The 20,168-nt window shown below is 44.9% G+C and overlaps 1 protein-coding gene across 15 annotated transcripts in view; it reads left to right on the forward strand.

The window, feature by feature from the left end:
• Positions 1 to 20,168, forward strand: part of TRDN (triadin) — a 351,197-nt gene that overhangs the window by 224,523 nt on the left and 106,506 nt on the right. For all 15 annotated transcript variants that reach the window (XM_074990631.1, XM_074990634.1, XM_074990630.1 and 12 more), the window contains 6 exons: positions 5,040 to 5,072; positions 5,173 to 5,220; positions 6,845 to 6,871; positions 8,472 to 8,519; positions 15,203 to 15,250; positions 18,181 to 18,204. In XM_074990631.1, the coding sequence (XP_074846732.1) occupies positions 5,040 to 5,072; positions 5,173 to 5,220; positions 6,845 to 6,871; positions 8,472 to 8,519; positions 15,203 to 15,250; positions 18,181 to 18,204 (228 nt within the window). The remainder of the gene's footprint in view (positions 1 to 5,039; positions 5,073 to 5,172; positions 5,221 to 6,844; positions 6,872 to 8,471; positions 8,520 to 15,202; positions 15,251 to 18,180; positions 18,205 to 20,168) is intronic.

A 20,168-nucleotide genomic window follows, 5' to 3' on the forward strand; every position in this document is an offset into this window, starting at 1 on the left:
GAAGTTGCTGCGTGGGAGGAATTTGCTTAATGAAGTGCTGCCTATGCATGGCAGCACTTCATTAGTAAATTCCCAACACCCTAATTACCATCCTTCCTTCGAAGGAAGGTGGTAGTGTAGATGAGCCCTGAAACACTCACTTCTTATAATGTTATGGCATATTATGAAGTGAGCTTTCTTCATATTCACCCATACTATAAAACATATTTCACAGAATTAATTTTTAAAATGCACTATTGCTGATTGTGAATATATCTACATAAAAAAGAATCTGTCCCCTTTATAAATATATCTGATGCTTGCATGCCTGCCATGGTGTAGTGGTTAACTAACTATTCAGTACATTGGGGCTATGTCTAAACAGTGTGCTGCTGCCAGGCAGAGTGATGCAAAATATGGCACTTGACAATGCAAATCATGCTTATTTGCATAGTCACCTGCCTCATTTGCATTGCCACGTGAGATTACTGCTGCAGCAGAGGCACCTGCTTTCACAAAACAAACTGCGTAGATGGGGTTCTGTAAGCAAACCCCTCCCCCCACTTTTTGGCAGCCCCTTATTCCTCATTTTTTTCAGGAATAATGGGCTGCTAACAAGGGGGGCTTTCACCAACAGAACCCCGTCTACATGGCTTGTTTTGTGACGACAGAAGCCTCTGCCAGGACAGTGATCTTGGGCAACTATGCAAATGAGTGGCAATTTGCATTGTTGAGTGCCCTCAATTGCATCACCCTGCCAGCAGCAGCATGCCATCTAGATGTAGCCTGGAAGTATTGCTGTGTTACTACACTGGATTATGACATTCCTTCAAGAACAAGGCAGGGGGAGCAAGCTAGCTGTTAAACAGAGAAGCTGCTATTCAGGCTTCTTATCTTTGTTACATTGATCAAAGAAGATTTCTATGTAAGCTAAATGATAGTTAAATGGGAGTTTTAGTTAAGTGATTTTAAAAAAAATAACTGCTGTTCATGTGAGCAGCCTTCTATGGGGTTTGCTTACTAGCTGATAAACTATAAAGCACCAAAATATTCACAATTAACCCTTGATTTGCAAGATGTTTGGGGCCAGGTCAGCAAAACACTTAGGCACCTCTTTGAGTGCATCCCTCAAAGCATTGCCATATGTTAAGTATTTTGCTGAATCAGTGTCATAAGCCCTATCTGCCCTGTGACTGACTTCTCAGTCACTGCATTTGATATTAGTGCTACCTGAGCTGGTGTTGGATTACACTAAATAAGCAGTTTGCAGGGAAATAAATGGGCCCAGTCCTGTCCCATTAAGATTACTAGCAAAATTTCATTTCACTTAAGTTGGAACTGCAGCAGAATTGGGGTCAAAAGTGGCAGACATGCAGTAGAGTTTTCTATAAGAAATCACAAAATGCGCATGGTGAATTTATTATGTTATCTAGTAGCTGATCGATTTTTAGAGCCAGTTTGTGGCAAGCATGTGTGTTTTGCTTGCTCTGTGACATTTTTTAAACTTTACTTTGGTGCTCTTTTAATTTTGAATCTCTTACTTTTATACCTTAAGACTTTAACTTTTGGCTTTAAAGTTGAGCACAATAACATATGTACCAAATACATCCTTTGCAATGTACTGTGCAAAATCTATCATTTTCACTTTCAAAGGACCTGAAAATAATGCATAGCATTTTGGTCTTAACAGTTCCTGCATAATCTGTCAATGCCCAAGTATGAAGCTTTATTCAGATATAGCAGCTGCTGACATGCTGCATTTTGTTCAGTATACTACAATGCTTCCAGCATTTTTTGTAATGACAGAGCTGCACACTTCTCCTGATGCTTTTTGTTGGTTTGATAGTGTCCTTCATGACATTACCTTTGCTGAGAAATTCTGTGGGATCTGTATGCCCTGCTATGTAGCTTCAGAACCTTTTCAGAGTATATAACTCTTAGGTGATCATATATATGAATTTAGTGTTCTGGATCTAAAGAACCAAAGTATCATACAATTAGAACTGATCAGGTATTTTTCAGCAAAATATTTTATATGAGAAAGTGCAGATTCATTGAAACCAAACCTGTCTGTGATAGAGGATGAGTTTTGATGACAGTTAAACACTAGAACAAGTAGGGGAGCTGTGGAATCATCACCATTGCTTTCAAGAACAGATTAGACAAGCATCTACTGGGGATGGGTGCAGAGTGGTGTACTATATGACCTCTTGAAGTCTCTTCTAACCTAACTTTCCTGTGATTCAGTAACTCTCTCAATTCTGTATTTTATTTTCAGTTGAATCTTGAAGTTTGAAGCCAATGTTTTGATAGCATCAAAATATGAAAACAAACAAGGATGATTGGCTGTTAAATTTTTGAGATTTTGACTTTTGATCCTGATTCAGGTCAGAAAAAAGCAATTACATCTCAAATTCTCATGGGACAAGAAAATAATTTCCATGTAACTCTAATAATAGTCTCTAGCCATTATTGTTCCTCACCCACTTTCATTTTTTGGCCTGAGTGGTAAGTCCTCCCCATGAGAGTTTAATTTTACCAAGGGTTGTTACATTTGTGAATTTTCAAATATATTTCTTTCTTTGATTATTTTTAGGATTAATTGCTTTTTCCTGTAGAACTGATATTGAATCAGCAGATCATAGCTTCATGTGACAGTTGGGCTGTGGCCACACTAGTCCCCTCCTTTCAGAGGTGGAATGGTAACAAGGCACTTTGGCAGATGCTAATAAGGTGCTGCCATGAATATCTGCACCTCATTAGCATAATGGAGGCCATGTGCGCTTCAAAAATACTGCTTTCGAAATGCACGCTGCCCATTAGCTGGGGGCCTTTTGAAACAAACCCCTGGTTTCAAAAGCCCTTTCTTCCCAAGGGGCCAATAGGAAAATTTCAGGCAAACAAAAAATACAACACTGTTAACTTTCCAATCTTGGGATTTGTAGCGTTTGCTATACTGCACAAGATTTGCCATCAGGTGAGAGAGATTTGAGAATTACCTCACTGGTGGTGAAGATCGGTAGTACGTTGCAGGAATACACCAGGCTCAATGCACCACTTGCTGATTAAGGAATGGAGTGGCAGAACTAATAGCCTCAGAGAGTCTTTTCTGTCCCTCACCTCTCCAAAGATGTATAAAAGATTCATCACTAGCACCAAAACAAAATTGCATTTAGGTGGTTTCATGAATAACTAATAACTATTTTATTGGCTTTCACAGAGGCAAAAAGTGGTTTGAGAAAAACTTCAAAGTTTGTAGAATATGGTGAAATTTCCATTACTAGTCTTGAAAACATCTCAGCTGCACATATGATAGAATATTTATTTTTTCACAGCCACAGGCTGTGATTTGGATAAAGATAAATTTGGATTGTCTAATAAATTAATAAATTCTTATGGATTAATGCAGAATTCTTACCACTATAAGTCTTACAGATGCCAAACCAAATGTCTAACATATATATTGCACAATAGGGCAAAATCTTATTGTTAGTCAGAATGACCACTGATTAACGGAAAAACATTTGTCTTAATTGGTAAAAGTCACCTGAGCTATAAAGGCAAGATCCAGATCTGAATTTTCTCAAAGCTAGTGGCTGTTGAAATCTAAGGTTTTGTTGTAGTCCATTACAGTGGCAGAGTAGAAGTAAGTCAGCCATAAATTCAGATTCTGATCCAAGCTTCCTAACTAATTCTGTTAGTTATTCTGTTAGTTATTCCCTGTGGAATCTTGCAGATATTTGTAAATTGGGATTTCGTATGTTTCTGGGAAAACCCTGCTGAATTTGCTAAATAAAAAAGACATTTTAGGTTGCACAAAAATGCGTAAAATGAAAGATGGGAGTGTCATACCAATTCTGTCCCTGTTTCTCTGATCAGAATATAGGGAAACTAAGGGAAAATAAAGAGAAGTCAGTGCCCCTGAAGTCAAACAAATCATTACATATGCTTCAGTTTCAGAGAAGCAAGCATAAGTGTGGAAGAAAGTCCATAAAATGTGTTTCTATATAATACATATAAAAGAACTCTGGTGAAGTGCTTATTTTATATAAAACATGAGTGTGTGGCAATGTTGCAGACACAACTGAGGTGACTGATAAAATCAGCCAAAGTAGCTATCTTCCAAGCCTCCCTTCTTGTTTTTTTTCTTCTTCCCTTCCATCCCCCCACTGGAAAAAAATAGTTTATGTCTTATAAAATATTAATTTACTTTTCAAGAAGCATTAACTCATCCCTTTTCTTTTTTATTATGAATTTTAGTCCATCATAATAGGAATTTACTAAGTCAAACAGACATTTCCATCTCTTCTCTCCCTAGTTGTCTATTACTCACTGCCTTGAATCTCTGTAGAGTAGTGGGACTGGTAGAGGATGTGGAGGGACTGGTATTCTGGGGATATCTTAGCATATAAAGGTAGTTCTACACTGATCAGTAGCTTGATGCAAGTGAGTGGTCTCGAATATACAAATAGATGTTAATTTGCATATTTGAATATCTAATTGGCATATTCATGCAATATCAGCCTGCTGGCAGAGGCTGCTGATGGCAGAAAACAAGCAGCATAGATGTGGTTCTGCCAGGAAAAAAACCCTTTGTTGGCAGCCCTTATACCTGATTTTTCCAGGCATAAGAGACTTCTGACAAAGAAGGTTTTTGCCCGCAGAACCATGCCTACACTGCTTGTTTTCTGCCAGCAAAAAAATTAGCCACCTGCATATGCAAATGAGCATCCATTTCCATTTTTGAGATCACTTATTTGCATCAAGCAGCGGGCACTACAGCTCAGTGAAGCCCTAGCCTAAGAGAGTGGGAACCATGGTCTTAGATTATCAAGTGATTTAAAGTCTGAACATATTTTCTAATCGCCATTAAAGTGTCCTTTCATCACTAAATAATATAACTGTGGAATTAGCATTTAGCAATTTGGTATTGGCATTTCATCTGACTCTGTTAGATCAGTAGTTTCTGGTCACTGCACAAAAATACTTTTTAGGAGGCATAAACATGACAGCATTACTAAAAGTAGCTCCCAAAACATATATTTTTTTTTAATTTTCAGAATCACCCAAGAAGGAAAAGCTGGTGGAAACTGGTAAATAGCTCATTTTGAGTCTTATTTTTCATCTATGCTACTGATTCTTTTAGTGGCAATTCCCACATTGTAATCACCAACCTTTTCTTATTTCTTCCAGGCAAACCACTGAAGAAAGAAATACCTGTGGCAGCTCTAAAAGTACCTGGTAAAACCTGTGCAAGTCTACTTGAGTCTAATTTCCTTAATTTAACCTTAAACCTAAATTAACCCAAGTCATCGTTAGGAGAAAGTAAGGGAACTGTTCTGTGCTAGAAGACACTGATCAGACAATTTACACAAATTCATTAGAATGCCAATGAAGCATGATAACCTTAACCATTCTGTTGTAGCTGAGAGACAATTACATGCATCTAAGAAAGATACCATTATTCCTTGGAAAATTAGATTTTTATTTAAGCTTCCTCACTTTTTTTTCCTGCAAGGGAAGAAGGAAGTCTGTCTCTAAATCGAGTCTGGATGAGAAAGAAACCGGGTTTTTTCCAATCCTCTGCTTTTAAACAACCAAACCATATTATTTCTTCCAAGTCCTAAGCCATATTTCCTTTAAATAGAGAAGACGAAAAGTGGAGATATGAAAGAGGTCTATACAAGCATGACTAGTGTGGAGAAAGTTAATAAGGAAAAGTTATTTACTTGTTCCCATAACACAAGAACTAGGGGTCATCAAATAAAATTAATAGGCAGCAGGTAAAAAACAAACCAAAGGTAGTATTTCTTCAGGCAATGCACCGTCAGCCTATGGAACTTCTTGCCAGTGGATGTTGTGAATACTGTTTGAACTGGGTTCAAAACAGAATTAGATAAATTCATGGAGGATGGGTCTATTAACGGCTGTTAGCCAGGAAAGTTAGGAATGGTGTCTCTAGCCTCTGTTTGTCAGAATCTGGAAATGGGTGACAGGGGAGGGATAACTTGATGATTACTTGTTCTCTCTCCATTCCCTCTGGGGCACCTGCCATTGGCCACAATTGTAAGATAGGAGACTAGGCTAGATGGGCCTTTGATCAGATCCAGTAGGGCCATTTTTATGTTCTTATGTTCCCTTGGCCAGACTTGCCTTTGATTTCAGGCTGCATCTGTTTCTCAGATCCCTCCAAACAGTCCTGATTCTTCATATAAGCTTCCTTGATGGGCCATTTTCTAGATGAATACAGTGTTCCTGATGGGCTTCCTGGAAATCTTTCCAATTATTACAAACATTTAGGGAAATATTACCTTCTTGGAACTATAGGGTAATGAATGTAAACCCATCCCAGGAATCAATAAATATGAAGACTCTAATTATGAAGGGTATGATATTTTGATCAATTTTGCTTTAGAAAGAAAAATCATCCAATAATTAAATATTGGACCCTGGTAGGTAAATTAGATTGAAATATGTGATATGTTCTTTTTCATCTACACCTTACTGTGTGCGTGAATGTTAGAATGCCATTTTTCATCTGCTACACATAAACATTTCAGCTGAATTGAGACAAATGCTACCAACTCTTGAGACTTATTGAGATGTTTGTGGAGTGTCTGGGATTGTTCCTTTTTCTCCTGTGTGTATGCTATATGCATACTCTGAAGCCAGTTTTCCATGTGTACGGCACCTGCTTGCTGAAAAAGTGGAACTTTGCAAGCTCCATGTATAACTTACTGGCTAGGTCTTGCTTTCTGTTGCTTTTAACCAGGTGCACTGAAAATATCTTAGCAAGGGACAAAGGTTGTTTATATGTATTGCATTAGAAAGTTTATTTCTTAAAATATATTCATTTATTTTACAGTATCTGTGGAAAGTCGTAAGGTAAAAGGTAAGTAACTGCATGTGTTTTAAAAACAAAAGTGGATGAATGTGTATGTATATTGCTATTATAAATACAAAAGTACAGCATCACTATCATTCATAGATATTTGGTTTGGGAAGAAGGGGCTTTTGAAATCAAGGGATCCTTTCGAAAGGCCCCTTGCTATACAGGCAGCGTGAATTTCGAAACTGGCACTTTCGAAGCGCACATGGCCTCCATTATGCTAATGAGGTGCTGCATATTCATGGCAGCACCTCATTAGCATCTGCCAAAGCGTCTCATTAGCATGCCCCCACCAAAAGGACGAAGGCCTAGGAAGTCTTCATCACCTTCCCTTTGTGGTCAATTTTCTGCTTGGGGTAGAGGACTATTTTGAATTTTTATCTTTTTAGTTTATTTTTTAAAAAAATTGATCAGGTTTGATTTTTATTTGGGGTGAGATGTGAAAGGGGGGTTAGGTGGCAGGAAGTGAGTGAAAATATTTTGTTCCCAGGTGTCACATGCTTTGACTTGGTCTTTGTGATCTGCACTGTCCCAGAGGAGTGCAGCCAGTTTCATGTTTCTAAGAGCAAAATAGTTTCAGACCTCTATTGGAATGTTTATGTGGAATTATTATTTTGCTCTACATTCAGTGGAACATTTTTAATTTCAGCACGAACTTTGTCTATGCTTTATACACAGTATAGAAATGACAGTGCCGCAATTTTGAAAATTCATTAATTCTGAGTGACACTTGATAATCACTAGAGATTTCCCTTTGGGCAAAGGGTCTTACAGTGGCAATTACGAATGGATAGGAGAGTTTATTGCTGTTTTTGCTGCTAAGCTTTGTTGTTTGGTGATGGAGAAAATTTAGTCTCCTTACCCAAGGAAGGTCCAAACCAACCTCACTCCAATCTAGAAGACACCAAATCTTTTCTGCCTGGTGGGGGCTTAATGTTGGGAAGTAAGGTTTGGCATCTAGATCGAATTTCAGTGTTGGCTTATATTGTTTCAATAGGCTTCGCCAAAACCTTGCATCTAAATGCCCTCATATGTTGAGAGCTTGGAACTCTGGATTTGAGTTTTGTGGACAGGCTTTGTTTTTTCTTAACACTTGAAGAGTTCTGGCAGTTGATATCCAGCTCCTTTAGCTGTTATCTAACAATATGTCAAAAGGTGAAAAGTTTTTTCTTCATAGATTTATAATGTTTTTGAGGAAAATTAATCCTATGTCTAGCCTGTCATATGCTTGCTGAGCAACTGAGTTAGTGAAGTCCATTTATTTTCTGTAGATTTATTTTACTATCAACTTCAGGGTTCTCAGGCCTTCATGTAAAGATTATATAGATTAGAATAACCTAACCTATATTTTTCATTTTTTATGCTTTCTCATTATTTTTGTCTTTGCCATGTGTTTCTCCTGATTCAATTAATGCAAAAACATCAGAAAGATTGTTTTCAGTAACAGACAAGCAATTAACATTGCAGTATGTTCTACAGTTCTTTTTGCTGTCCTTCACTATTTTAGTCTTGCTCGTAGCAAATGCTATTTTGAGTTGCTAGCTGGTGTCTTTGAGGTGTTTCTGGAGTAGTTTTTCATTCCATCAATGTCCTGAATTTTCAGAAACTCAACGAGCCAAAGAGGAAGTTGTTGTGGTTTCCACTAGAAAAGGTAAGTGTTGTTCAAAGAAAACAAGCATGCTTTAAAATTATTTTAGTCATTATCACAGCAATTTGTAGTTATATGTACATTTTAAAATGCGTTTAGTACAGATTATACTACTCTTGTTCACAGAAGCTACATCTACACTGGGATGGTACATCAAAATAGCTTATTTCTATCGAAATAAGCTATTTCGATGAGTAGCGTATACACATGCTCCAGGGCTGGTGCCGTCAATGTTCAACGTTGACGTAGGAGAGCAGTACATTGAAATAGGCGCTGCAGGGGAGTGTCTACACACAAAAGCGGCCCAAATCGAAATAAGGGTGCCAGGTAAAGCTGCGGACAGGGTCACAGGGTGGACTAGCGCTTCCGGGGCAACAGCTAGCCACTCCCTTAAAGGGCCCCTCCCATACACACTCAGCCTGCACAGCACACAGTCTGCAGAGCCACAAGCACACACACCCCGTGGAAGCAGCATGGACCCCCAGCAGCAGCAGCCAGAGGCCCACACACCCACCCCTGGAGCAGTGGCCACCCTGCTTAGTGCCATGGAGGCAGCTCAGCGTCTTTTATTTGAGGAAGAGGAGCTGTCCTCAGGGGATGAAGAAGCAGCCCCAGACCTTGCTGCCCTCCCAGCCTCCCCCCGCCGGACACTCCGCCAGCTATGGAGGTACCCCACTAGCACAGACTGGTGGGAGCGGCTGGTGGTTGGCAAGTGGGACAATGACCACTGGCTCCAGAATTTCTGGATGAGCCGGCAGATGTTCCTCGAGCTCTGCCAGTGGCTCACCCCTGCCTTACGGCACCACACACCCCCATGCAACGTGCCCTCACCGTTGAGAAATGGGTCGGCATCGCTGTCTGGAAGCTGGCCACTCCAGACAGCTGCTGATCCATAGGGCAGCAGTTCGGCATGGGCAAGGCCACCGTCGGGGCTGTCGTCATGGAGGTAAGAGGACCCGGGGAAGGGGGGAGCGCGGGGTGGGAGTGGGTGCCCAGGGAGGAGAGGGAGCTCGGGGAATGCGGGGGAGCCCAAGGGGGAGCCCTGGGGGTAGGGGAAACCCGGGGGGGAGCCCTGGGGGGAGGTGTAGCCTGGGGAGAGGGCCAGACACACCCTGCACACCCCTCACGGGTGCTCTCTCATGTCCTTCCCCTGCAGGTGGTCCGCGCAATCAATGCCTTTCTCCTCCAAGGCTCATGCGGCTTGGGGACCTGGATGCTGCCATCGCGGGGTTTGCCAACCTGGGCTTTCCTAATTGCTTTGGGGCTCTAGGTGGGACCCATATCCCCATCCGTGCCCTGGAGCACAGCGGACGACGCTTCCTGAATAGAAAGGGATACCATTCCGTGATCCTCCAGGCCTTGGTGGACAGCCAGGGCCACTTCTTGGACATTTATGTTGGCTGGCCTCGCAGCACCCACGATGCCCGGGTGTTCAGAAATTTGGGCCTGTGCCGCTGGCTGGAGGCGGGGACCTACATCCCCCAGCAGGAGATCCCGGTGGGGGACAGCACCATGCCCCTCTGCCTCATCGCAGACGCGGCATACCCCCTCCAGCCCTGGCTCATGCGCCCCTACACGGCCCATATCAGTGCCACCCAGAAGCAGTTCAACACCCACTTGAACCATGTGCACCAGGTGGTCAAAAGGACTTTCGGCCGCCTCAAAGGCCGCAGGAGGTGTCTCCTCACCCACCTGGATGCAGGGCTCGCCAACATCCCCCAGGTTGTGGACGCGTGCAGCGCACTCCACACCCTGGTGGAGAGCAAGGGAGAGGCATTCTTCCAGGGCTGGGCTGTGGAGGCTGGCAGGGCCGAAGCCCAGCCACCTGCTGCCCCCAGTCGCCAGGTCGACCCTGACGGGATCCGGGTCTGGGAGGCCCATTTTGAGCAGGCTGCGGGGTGAACGGTGGCAGGGCCAGCTGCTGGTGAGCCACCCACCGTCCCCCTACATCCCCCACAACACTACCTGCCCCCACACCCACACCACTGAGCACCAGAGAGCACACACCACCCACACACTTCTTTCGTAAATAAACCAAAACCTTTTTTTTTTAAACAAAACAATGAACTCAACATTAAGTAGGGGGAACTATGTACATGGGGGGGCAGCTACTAAAGGGGGAGTGGAACAAATAAATTATTTACAAATATGGGAGGAATATGTACAAAGGAGCGGGGACTTGGGGGGCCAACGTCCTTGGCCCTTCACCCCTATTGTCCAGCGCCTGGCATGAGGGGGTGCGACCCATGTCTGGGCCGGAGGCCCCATCGAGGCTGGGTGGGGGCCAGGAGAACCAGCAGATACGGCTGGGCTGGGTCCTGAGGCCCGCGATCCCCCTCGGTGGTAGGCTCCAGGACAGCGGCTGGTGGAGGGCGGCTTGGAGGGACAGCGGGCGGAGTGGCGGGGGGGGCAACTGCTCCGCAATCCGCTCAAAGGTCCGCATGAAAGCCCCCCAAGCCTCCTGGCGCCAGGCCAGCACTCGCTCCTGCAGGTGGAGCCGCCGCTCCTCCACATGCAGGCGGCGCTCAGAGACCTCCAGCTGACGCCAGAGGGTGGCGAGGAGCTGGGCGTCAGCGGACGCCCGGGGATGGCTCCAGCGCTGTTGGGCTCATCCTTGGGCCGGTCCGTGCTCCACTGCTGGACTGGCCTGCTGTGATGGCCCTGGTGGGCTGTCCAGCACAATGGACACAGCGCCTGTGCTCTCAGGGCCCTCAGATGTTGCAGCTGCGGAACAGAGGGGGGAAGAGAGGAGACAGCCGTTAGTCTGGGACCTGACCCGTGGCCCATGTCCCCCCACCCCTCTGCTGCTGGTTCCCCATCCACGTCCCCCAGAGATGCTGCTGCTGTTGATGGGTGTGCTATCCCCCTCCCCGGGGGGACCTCTAGGTTCCACTCCCCCCATTCCCAGGGATGGGGCATGGCGCTGTCCTGCTGGGGGGCAGGGGCTGATGGTCTCTTTTGAGGGACATGCCACTGCTGTCCTCAAGGCCATGGTCATCTGAGTGGGTGGAGGGCCCTGGTCATGTCCCTTGTCCCCGCCCCTTAACCCCAGGTGTGTGCACTGGGTTACATACCTGATGGTCCGCTCCCACGGTCGGGGGACAGCCATCAGGCGGACACCCTGCTGGAGCTGCGGGAGGGGAGGTCTATTAGCAGCCCCCCATCGCTGGAGGCCTCCTCCTCCTCCTCCTGCTGTGCTGTCCCAGGGGTGGGCTCCTGTGGGGGCCCCTGGGGTGCAGGGCTGGCCTCCTGGCCAGACTCCATCTCTGGGGCCTTCTGGGGCTTGTCAGCCAAGGTGTCAAGGGTGGCCGGGGGGAGGAGGTGTACTGGGGGCCCAGGATTTCCCTGAGCTCCCTGTAAAAGGGGCAAGAGGTGGGGGCGGCCCCAGATCGACTGGCCATGTCCCGGGCCCGGGCGTAACCCTGCCGCAGCTCCTTCACCTTACTCCTGATGTGGTCAGGAGTGCGGACAGGGTGACCCCGGGCAGCCAGGCCCTCGGCCAGCTGAGCAAACACATCTGCGTTCCGCCGCTTGCTCCCCATTACCTAAAGCACCTCCTCCTCGCCCCAGAGCCCCAGCAGGTCCCAGATCTCTACCTCTGTCCAGGAGGGGCCCCGCTGCCTCTTCCCCAGCTGGCTGCCAGCCTGGGAGCCCTGGCTCCCCTTGGGGGGTTGCCCTGTGGGCGCTTGGTGGGCTGGCTGACTGCCATGGGTGCTGGGTGGTGGGCTGGGGCTTGTGAGAACATGCAGGCTGGGCACGTGTGTGTGCTGCTGCCTGCACACGCTCCCAGCTTCCTGCACAGGAAATAAGGGGGTGGGGAGCTTTAAGGAGCTGCTGCACACGGCGACCATAGAGCTCAGGGGCTGGAGAGAATGGCTACGTCTACACGTGCAGCCAACATTGAAATAGCTTATTTCGATGTTGCGACATCGAAATAGTCTATTTCGATGAATAACGTCTACACGTCCTCCAGGGCCGGCAACGTCGATGTTCAACTTCGACGTTGCTCAGCCCAACATCGAAATAGGCGCAGCGAGGGAACGTCTACACGTCAAAGTAGCACACATCGAAATAGGGATGCCAGGCACAGCTGCAGACAGGGTCACAGGGCGGACTCAACAGCAAGCCGCTCCCTTAAAGGGCCCCTCCCAGACACAGTTGCACTAAACAACACAAGATCCACAGAGCTGACAACTGGTTGCAGACCCTGTGCCTGCAGCATATATCCCCAGCTGCTGCAGAAGCAGCCAGAAGCCCTGGGCTAAGGGCTGCTGCCCACGGTGACCATAGAGCCCCGCAGGGGCTGGAGAGAGAGCATCTCTCAACTCCCCAGCTGATGGCCGCCATGGAGGACCCAGCAATTTCGACGTTGCGGGACGCGGATCGTCTACACGGTCCCTACTTCGACGTTGAACGTCGAAGTAGGGCGCTATTCCTATCTCCTCATGAGGTTAGCGACTTCGACGTCTCGCCGCCTAACGTCGAAGTTAACTTCGAAATAGCGCCCGACGCGTGTAGACGTGACGGGCGCTATTTCGAAGTTGGTGCCGCTACTTCGAAGTAGCGTGCATGTGTAGACGCAGCCAATGTCTCTCAACCCCTCAGCTGATGGCCGCCATGGAGGACCCCACTATTTCGATGTTGCGGGATGCGGATCGTCTACACGTGCCCTACTTCGACGTTCAGCATCGAAGTAGGGTGCTATTCCCATCTTCTGATGAGGACAGCAACTTCGATGTCTCGCCACCTTACATTGATTTCAACTTCGAAATGGCGCTCGGCACGTATAGACGCGGCAGGCGCTATTTCGAAGTTGGCCCGGCTACTTCAAAATGCCGGCTAGTGTAGACACAGTTAGAGAGTGGTGTCTTACTTATGTCCCCTAGAGATCAATGAGGCTATTCACATTCTGAGGTCTGGCTTACACTTACAATTTAAATCGATATAGCTATCATGCTAATAGGTGTGAAAAATCTTCATACTCCAGGGTAGCTTTGCTGAGGTAACCTCCAGCGTAGATGCAACTAGATCGCTGGAAGAATGCTTCTGTTGCCCTAACTACCGTTACTTCATGCATCTGATGAAGCAGGTCTTTGCCCATGAAAGCTTATGCTCCAAAATGTCTGTTAGTCTATAAGGTGACACAGGACTTCTTGTTGTTTTTGAAGATACAGATTAAGTTGGCTACCTCTCTGATACTTGTACCATTACTTCTGTTTCCCCAGCTACCATTACTGTATTCCTACACTAAAAGGAAAACAAAACCTCTTTCCAACACTGCAGGATGAATCTATGCTACACCTGTGCCAGCATAGGTACAGTGACATAGTTATGATGTGTAGCGTAGACAAGCCCTTGAAGCTGAGCATTTGCTGGTATGTTTTGGTGAAGCTGAATCAAAGTCCTCAGCATGTTGCTGGCCCAAGACCCTTGCGACTTAGGCCTGTTGATTTGAACAGGGACAAGTCAATTTAAATAAATGTAGTAGACTGTAGCCATTAGCATTTACCTTAGTTTTAAAAGCAAAAGAATAAGTTTTTTTTTGCAATGAACTGTAGCATAAAGCTTTATATTGAATGTTTTCTTGTGCCATATTAAAAAAATTAAAAGAAGGCGCTAACTGAAAACTCTAGCAACAGAAAGAAAGAATTTACTTCCCACTGTTACCAAAAATGCCTTACGTTGCTGAAAGTAAAATAATTTTCTGAAAACAATTTACTTCTTGCAGTGTATACTTTGATTACTTTTTGCATTTCTCTCCACTTGTTCAATTAAATTCAGTTATGACATTTTCCCTTTCAATTTCTTAGTGCCACAGATTTTTGTTTCAGACACTGCAGGGAATTTCATTTGGCCTAAGGATTTATGAGAGCTTCATTTTACAGGTGTTAAATGTTGGACCAGATTGAAGCTGGCATTAGACTTTATCACTAAAAGCAGATGTTTGCAAATTTTTTGTCCCTGAATAACAAAAATCTTTTATATTCTATTAAATGTACTTACTGATCTCCTGAAGCTCTTGCATCACGTGTCATGTTAAATGACAGAAAATATGAAAGCGTCTATTTAGACATATTCCAGGAGGGATTGTAGCCTTCTCGTGGGCATGGCCCCATTTCCTGGCCATCCACCTTTTAGCTGATATGCTCCCTGAAATAGAGCAGGGAGCAAATATTCTCTGTCATCCCATTCCTGCAAAGGACTTTAATAAGTATTTCAGTGATATAGTCTCATTGATGGCAGCAGGACTATTCACCTGCTTAAAAGGAAGCATGTGCTTAGGCCCTGATTCAACAGGCCACTTCCCATTTTTTTTTTTTTACTGGCCCTCATCATTTGTATGAGATGCAAGGACTGCGAGTGCGGGAGGCCCTTACATCTCTGTGCAAAGCAGAGAGCCTCTCCTGTGGTTCTGTCTGTGCAGCCATGCCAGGCTCATCACAACCTGGCTTTAGGTTTCTTTCCAGACAAAGAAAGATGTGTTCTGTTATTTGTTTTCTTTACAAGATGGTTCAAAATGTGTTACCCATTTACTGTGAGGATAAGAGGTTATCTTGTGGTCACAAGACTTTCAAATCATTTCCTTCAAAGAAATCTGTAGACATTTGGTAATTTGAGAAAGGCTTTCTCTTTGGGGCAGCGCTTCGGACTAGAAGTCTAACTTAATCCTTATCTTTGTTTTGCAGCTGTACTTGAAAAGAAAGAAGAAAAGTCGGTGAAGGCAGTGGAGCAAGGTAAAAGGAAACTTGAAATATTTGATATGATCTCCTCTAGAAAGACAATGGTGAGGGTGGGGGACAACAGACAGCTCCATGGCAATAACTTTTAAATTCATTGCTATATAAGTCTCTGCCATTAATCTGCTCAGTTTGCCTAAGAGAGAATTTCAGACAGGATTTTCGCTTGGTCTCTCACTTATGTAATACAAAACACACACAGGCACTTCAAATGAACAAACCATTCTGGAATTTAACATTTCACCTGTCCCATAGGGAATTTCCTGACTGCAGGGTGATTTTCATTCAGCAACACGGATTCTCCATTAAAAGAAAAAGGAATGAAAGAGAGATAATGATCTGATAGGGCAAGTAGAGCTTCAAGCATCTGTGGATCAGATTCTCAGTTGCAAGAAATGATCGTAGCTCCATTGAAATCAGAGAGCTGTGCCAGCTTATACCACTGAGGATCTAGCTCTGTCTCCACAAAGATCTGGAGATTGCATTTCATCTTACACAAAACTGGAAGGGTAATGAAGAGAAGAGGTCTGTCTTAGGATATGTCTGTGGGTGGAGCCAGGAGTATGACTCCCAACTCACATGGACATACTCACACTAGCTCTCACTGTGCTAGGAAGCTGAAATTAGTAGGGTAGCCAGGGTAACATGGGCAGAGGCAAGGGGTGGCACAGCCTAGCTGCCCTGAGTATGTATCCACGAGTTCCAGGCGGTTTGTACTCGGGCTCACCTGTGTTGCCATTAGCCTCTGCCCACGCAACTATTTTGGTGTGTTTGCTGGATGAGAGTTAGTATGAGTTCATCTTTGCAAGCTGGGAATCACCCTACACTCCAGCTGTAGATGTAGCTTGCGAGCTGTGTAAACACTCACAGAGTAAAAATTTAATCTTTCTTTGATAAACTTCAGCGAAAGGTCTTTGCATGAGGTGCAGGGTGATATTTTTTTTCCCTCTCAACCTAGAGGTGGGCCAAGGACCACAGGAGCTGTATGACCATGGTCTGAGGCAGGCACAATGTACTGCACTGGCGGGTAGTAGCTCTAGCAGTTCACTTGCTGCACCATCCTGCACATACACCTGCCTATAAAAATGAGTACAAACATTACTTATGATTGGCATGGTCAACAGCCACTGCAGGCCCTGGGGCAAGGTGGGGGAGGGCCCAGCTTTGTGATCCCCAGAAGGGGCCTGGCCTCAGGCAGTCAGTCCTCCATGCCACTCGGACTGTGGTACCAGGATTTCCCCAGCCCTCCGAACTGTATGGAGCAGAGCTCCGGCAGCAATTCAAAGGGGCCCAGGACTCTATCCTCCGCTACTGCTGCAGTAGCCATTGTGGAGCCTGGGAGCTCCTCGCCCCTTTAAAAAGCAAGGCCCCTGTGCATACCCCAATCCCCCGCCCCGCTCCCCTTTGAACACCTCATTGGTGGGCCTGCTTGTGATATTATTTTTCAGACTCCAGTGCTTAGTAAGGAAAGGAAAGGAAAAACATCCATCCTCCTGTAATGCAAGTTCAGTACTGTCAACTCCAAACGTTCAGGAATTGGGGCCCCAAAATCATGAGAGAGGTTAGAACTAAGATTTCTTTTTTAAAATCATCATTTGGGCATCTAGTTATTTGCTTGCCTCTGAGGTTTGAGCCTGAGGGGGTTAGACTCAAGCTTTTCTCCACAAATATGAGGGCTAAATGTACAATTTTAATTTTAAATGAAAGCTAAAATTCTCACCTACTCATCCAACTTTACAAACTAGGGATTTAAGAGCAACACAAAATACTGTGAGTCATAAAAAACCACAAATTTACAGCTTTGCTAATTTAGGAATCTTAGCAACAATTTTAGTCTTTCAAAATAAAATGTTCAGGTATTAAAACTGTTTTGCCTTGGAGCTAAATTACTATTGTATAAAACTGGGAAAAATCATGGTAGGGAAATTACTGGTAATATTTACCTGTTTTTGAGTTAAAGAAAATGCAGAGAACTATAGACATTGGTACAACCTTTGCAAAATATTTCAGGGAAAGCACAAAGAGCAGGGGTGGTTGGAGAGATTCAGGGAACAGGCAGAGCTTTAACTTCACTGTTGGAGTCAGTAAAGCTAACCTGGCTTGTGGGGAAGGTTATCAGCTGCATTTAATTAAGACTGGTCAAGTATCAGGCGGTTGTAGGTTGGTTTATTTATTCCATCTGAGAGAAGGAGTCTTTCTTGTTGTGTTATCTTCCAGACAAGAAACCAGAGTTTCTTAAAACCAGTAAAAGTAATGTGAGGGGTAGAATATTATGTTATTAGTAAAGGCTGCCAGTAAATTACTTCTTTTTTTGCTATTGTTATGTCCACACTTTCAGCTGGAGAGGGACTTTACAGCTTGAGTACATAAGTGCATTCTAGTTTTGATGGAGCTAGCATGCTAAAAATAGATCTGTAGCAAGCAACCTATAACATGTACATGGGCAGCAAGCCTATTTGGTTGCTCTCACTGCCAGCCAAAGAGGTTTCTAGTTTTAACATGTTAGATAGTGTGTTCGAACCCAAGCTGAACATTGCCCGGCAGCTGTATAGGTAGATGTACACAAGTCACAATACTCCCTGGGTTACCACAAATTGCTACAAAACTATCTAATTAGTAGCAAACTGTATAGCTTGTTGTTTTTTTTTTAGGGGGAAGGGCAGGAGAGGACAGGGGGTAGGGTTTACATAACCAGTAACATTAAATTGCGTCCATAAACTCATTTCATATCAACTGTCAAGCAGCCATAAAATGGTAATGACTTTCCATCTAATCCTCAGCTATTAAGCTTAATTTCTCTTCTTTGGTTCCCAAAGACATTTGCATGTTTTTTTTGTATTGCAAACCATTTTTGTTACCATTAAATTTTCACTCCTACAAGAAACGATAGTAATTCTAAAGTGTTTTTGTATTTGTTTTCTGTTTAGATAAACCAAAGCCAAAAGAAACAAGTAAGTCTTACTGTACATTTTCCCTATAACTGACTTAGCATCATGTTAAGTTCTACACATGAAAAGCAGTATATGACAGCCATGTATTATTATTATTGTTATTATTATTATTATTGTTATTATGGGTGGGTGGAAGGATGAAGGGTTGATTAGATACAATAGTATCAAGTGAACAGAAGTATTAATATGGACATGCTAAGAATTTCTGTTCTATTTTAGACCAGAGGAGTTGTGTCTCTTTACTGTTTACTCTCTGTGGCTATGTCTGCACCGGAGAGTTTTATCGACAAAACTGGTGTTTTGTTGACAAAATGCAGGGAGTGTCCAGATTCCCAAAGTGTTCTGTTGACAGTAAACTGATAGAACGCAGCATTTTTGTCAAGAGCCGTATTCCACTTCCCATGAGGAAGAATGCCTCTGTTGGTAGAGACCTGTCAACAGAAAGCTGGCCTGGACATTCCAGGGGGCCTTCTGTTGATAGAAAAGCCCTCAGGGTGCCGCACAGGTGCCCCAGGGGATGCCCTGTACATGACCATCAGTGCTTTATGGTTCCTGCCTGAGGCACTTCTTAAAGCCACAGAGAGCCTGGGAAATCCCATGGTAAGGAGCTAAGAGTGTGGCAGCAGCAGAGGCACCATCCATGGTCTCCCACACCCTCACAGCCACTCCATTACACGAAGTTGTTCCAGACGGCAGACAGCCAGTCACCCCGAGATCCCCCGGGGTCCTTGAGGGAGCAGCCTGAGGGGTCGCGGGAGCTACCCTGGGGCATCAAGCAGCAGCCCCCCTCCTGGATCAGGCCCGAGGTCCAGGCCCTGTTGGATCTGTGGGGCAAGGAGGAGACCCTCCTCTTCTGGAACGGCTGCCTGATAGGCGGGTAGGAAAACCCCTGCAGTCCTACAGCAGGGAGCAGGCTGGGGAGCAGAGCCACACCGGAAGTTCCCGCTGCAGGATCCCTGGGCAAGTGGGAGCATTGATTTATTTTGATAAAGGTGTCAGTACTCAGCATCAGCACGTACTGCCACAAAAATAGCACTGGCTTTCTGGTTCATTGGCTCTTTTGAAACAAAAGTCCTCATCAGTAATGGTTCAAGCTTTTCTGTTCACAAGTGTTTGATTTCTTGAAATCAAATCACTGGTGTGACATCTTTTGGAATAATGCAATAATATTGCTCTTAGTAATAGAGATGCACATTCCCTAGAAGTTCTTATAAGCAGACTTCTGAACTTAATGAGTTCAGCTATCTGTGATGCTGGCTGGCTTATTTTGCTAATATTGTTAAATTTATTGTCATTGCTGGAAATGACCACAAAAACTGCATTCAGACCTCATAAGAGATCTTGTCATAACTGTTGAGCAGTAAGGACACTGATTGCAAAGACAGAAGTTCCATCTTTTACTCACTCATTTGTTGCCTTGGTGTTCTCTCATGTGGCAAGATGTATAGGACTATTGCTGGGTATCTCCTATATAGGTCATCATCTTATCACAGAACTGGAAGGGACCTTGAGAGTTCACTGAGTCTAGTCCTCTGCACTTACAGCAGAACCTATCACCATCCCTGACGAATCTTTGTTTAAGCTAACCTGCCCCAGAACTTTGAAAGAACACACTCAAGGATTGAGATCACAACCCTGGGTTTATAAGGTCAATGGTCTGGCCACTTCCCACAAGCCAAGTACCGCTGCTTGTGACAGATTTTGCCATGCCCTGGGCAGTGGAGGGGGGCTTGGGTGTAAGGAGTGGGACTATGGCAGGCAGCCCTCAGCACCACACAGACTGTGCCACTCAGGGCTCCAGACAACACTGCTTCTGCATAGCAGCAGTGAGCACTGGGCCCTTTAAAAATGCCAGACCCCATGGCAACTGCTCCCTTTCCGCCCCTTCCAATCTGTTGGCAGTCCTGAGCTCTTCTTTTCACTAACGTTATCATTTACATTGAACTCATTTTGGTAGTAATATT

This window comes from Carettochelys insculpta, chromosome 3 (genome assembly GCF_033958435.1).
Source record: "Carettochelys insculpta isolate YL-2023 chromosome 3, ASM3395843v1, whole genome shotgun sequence".
In the NCBI taxonomy this organism is placed as follows: Eukaryota; Metazoa; Chordata; order Testudines; family Carettochelyidae; genus Carettochelys; species Carettochelys insculpta.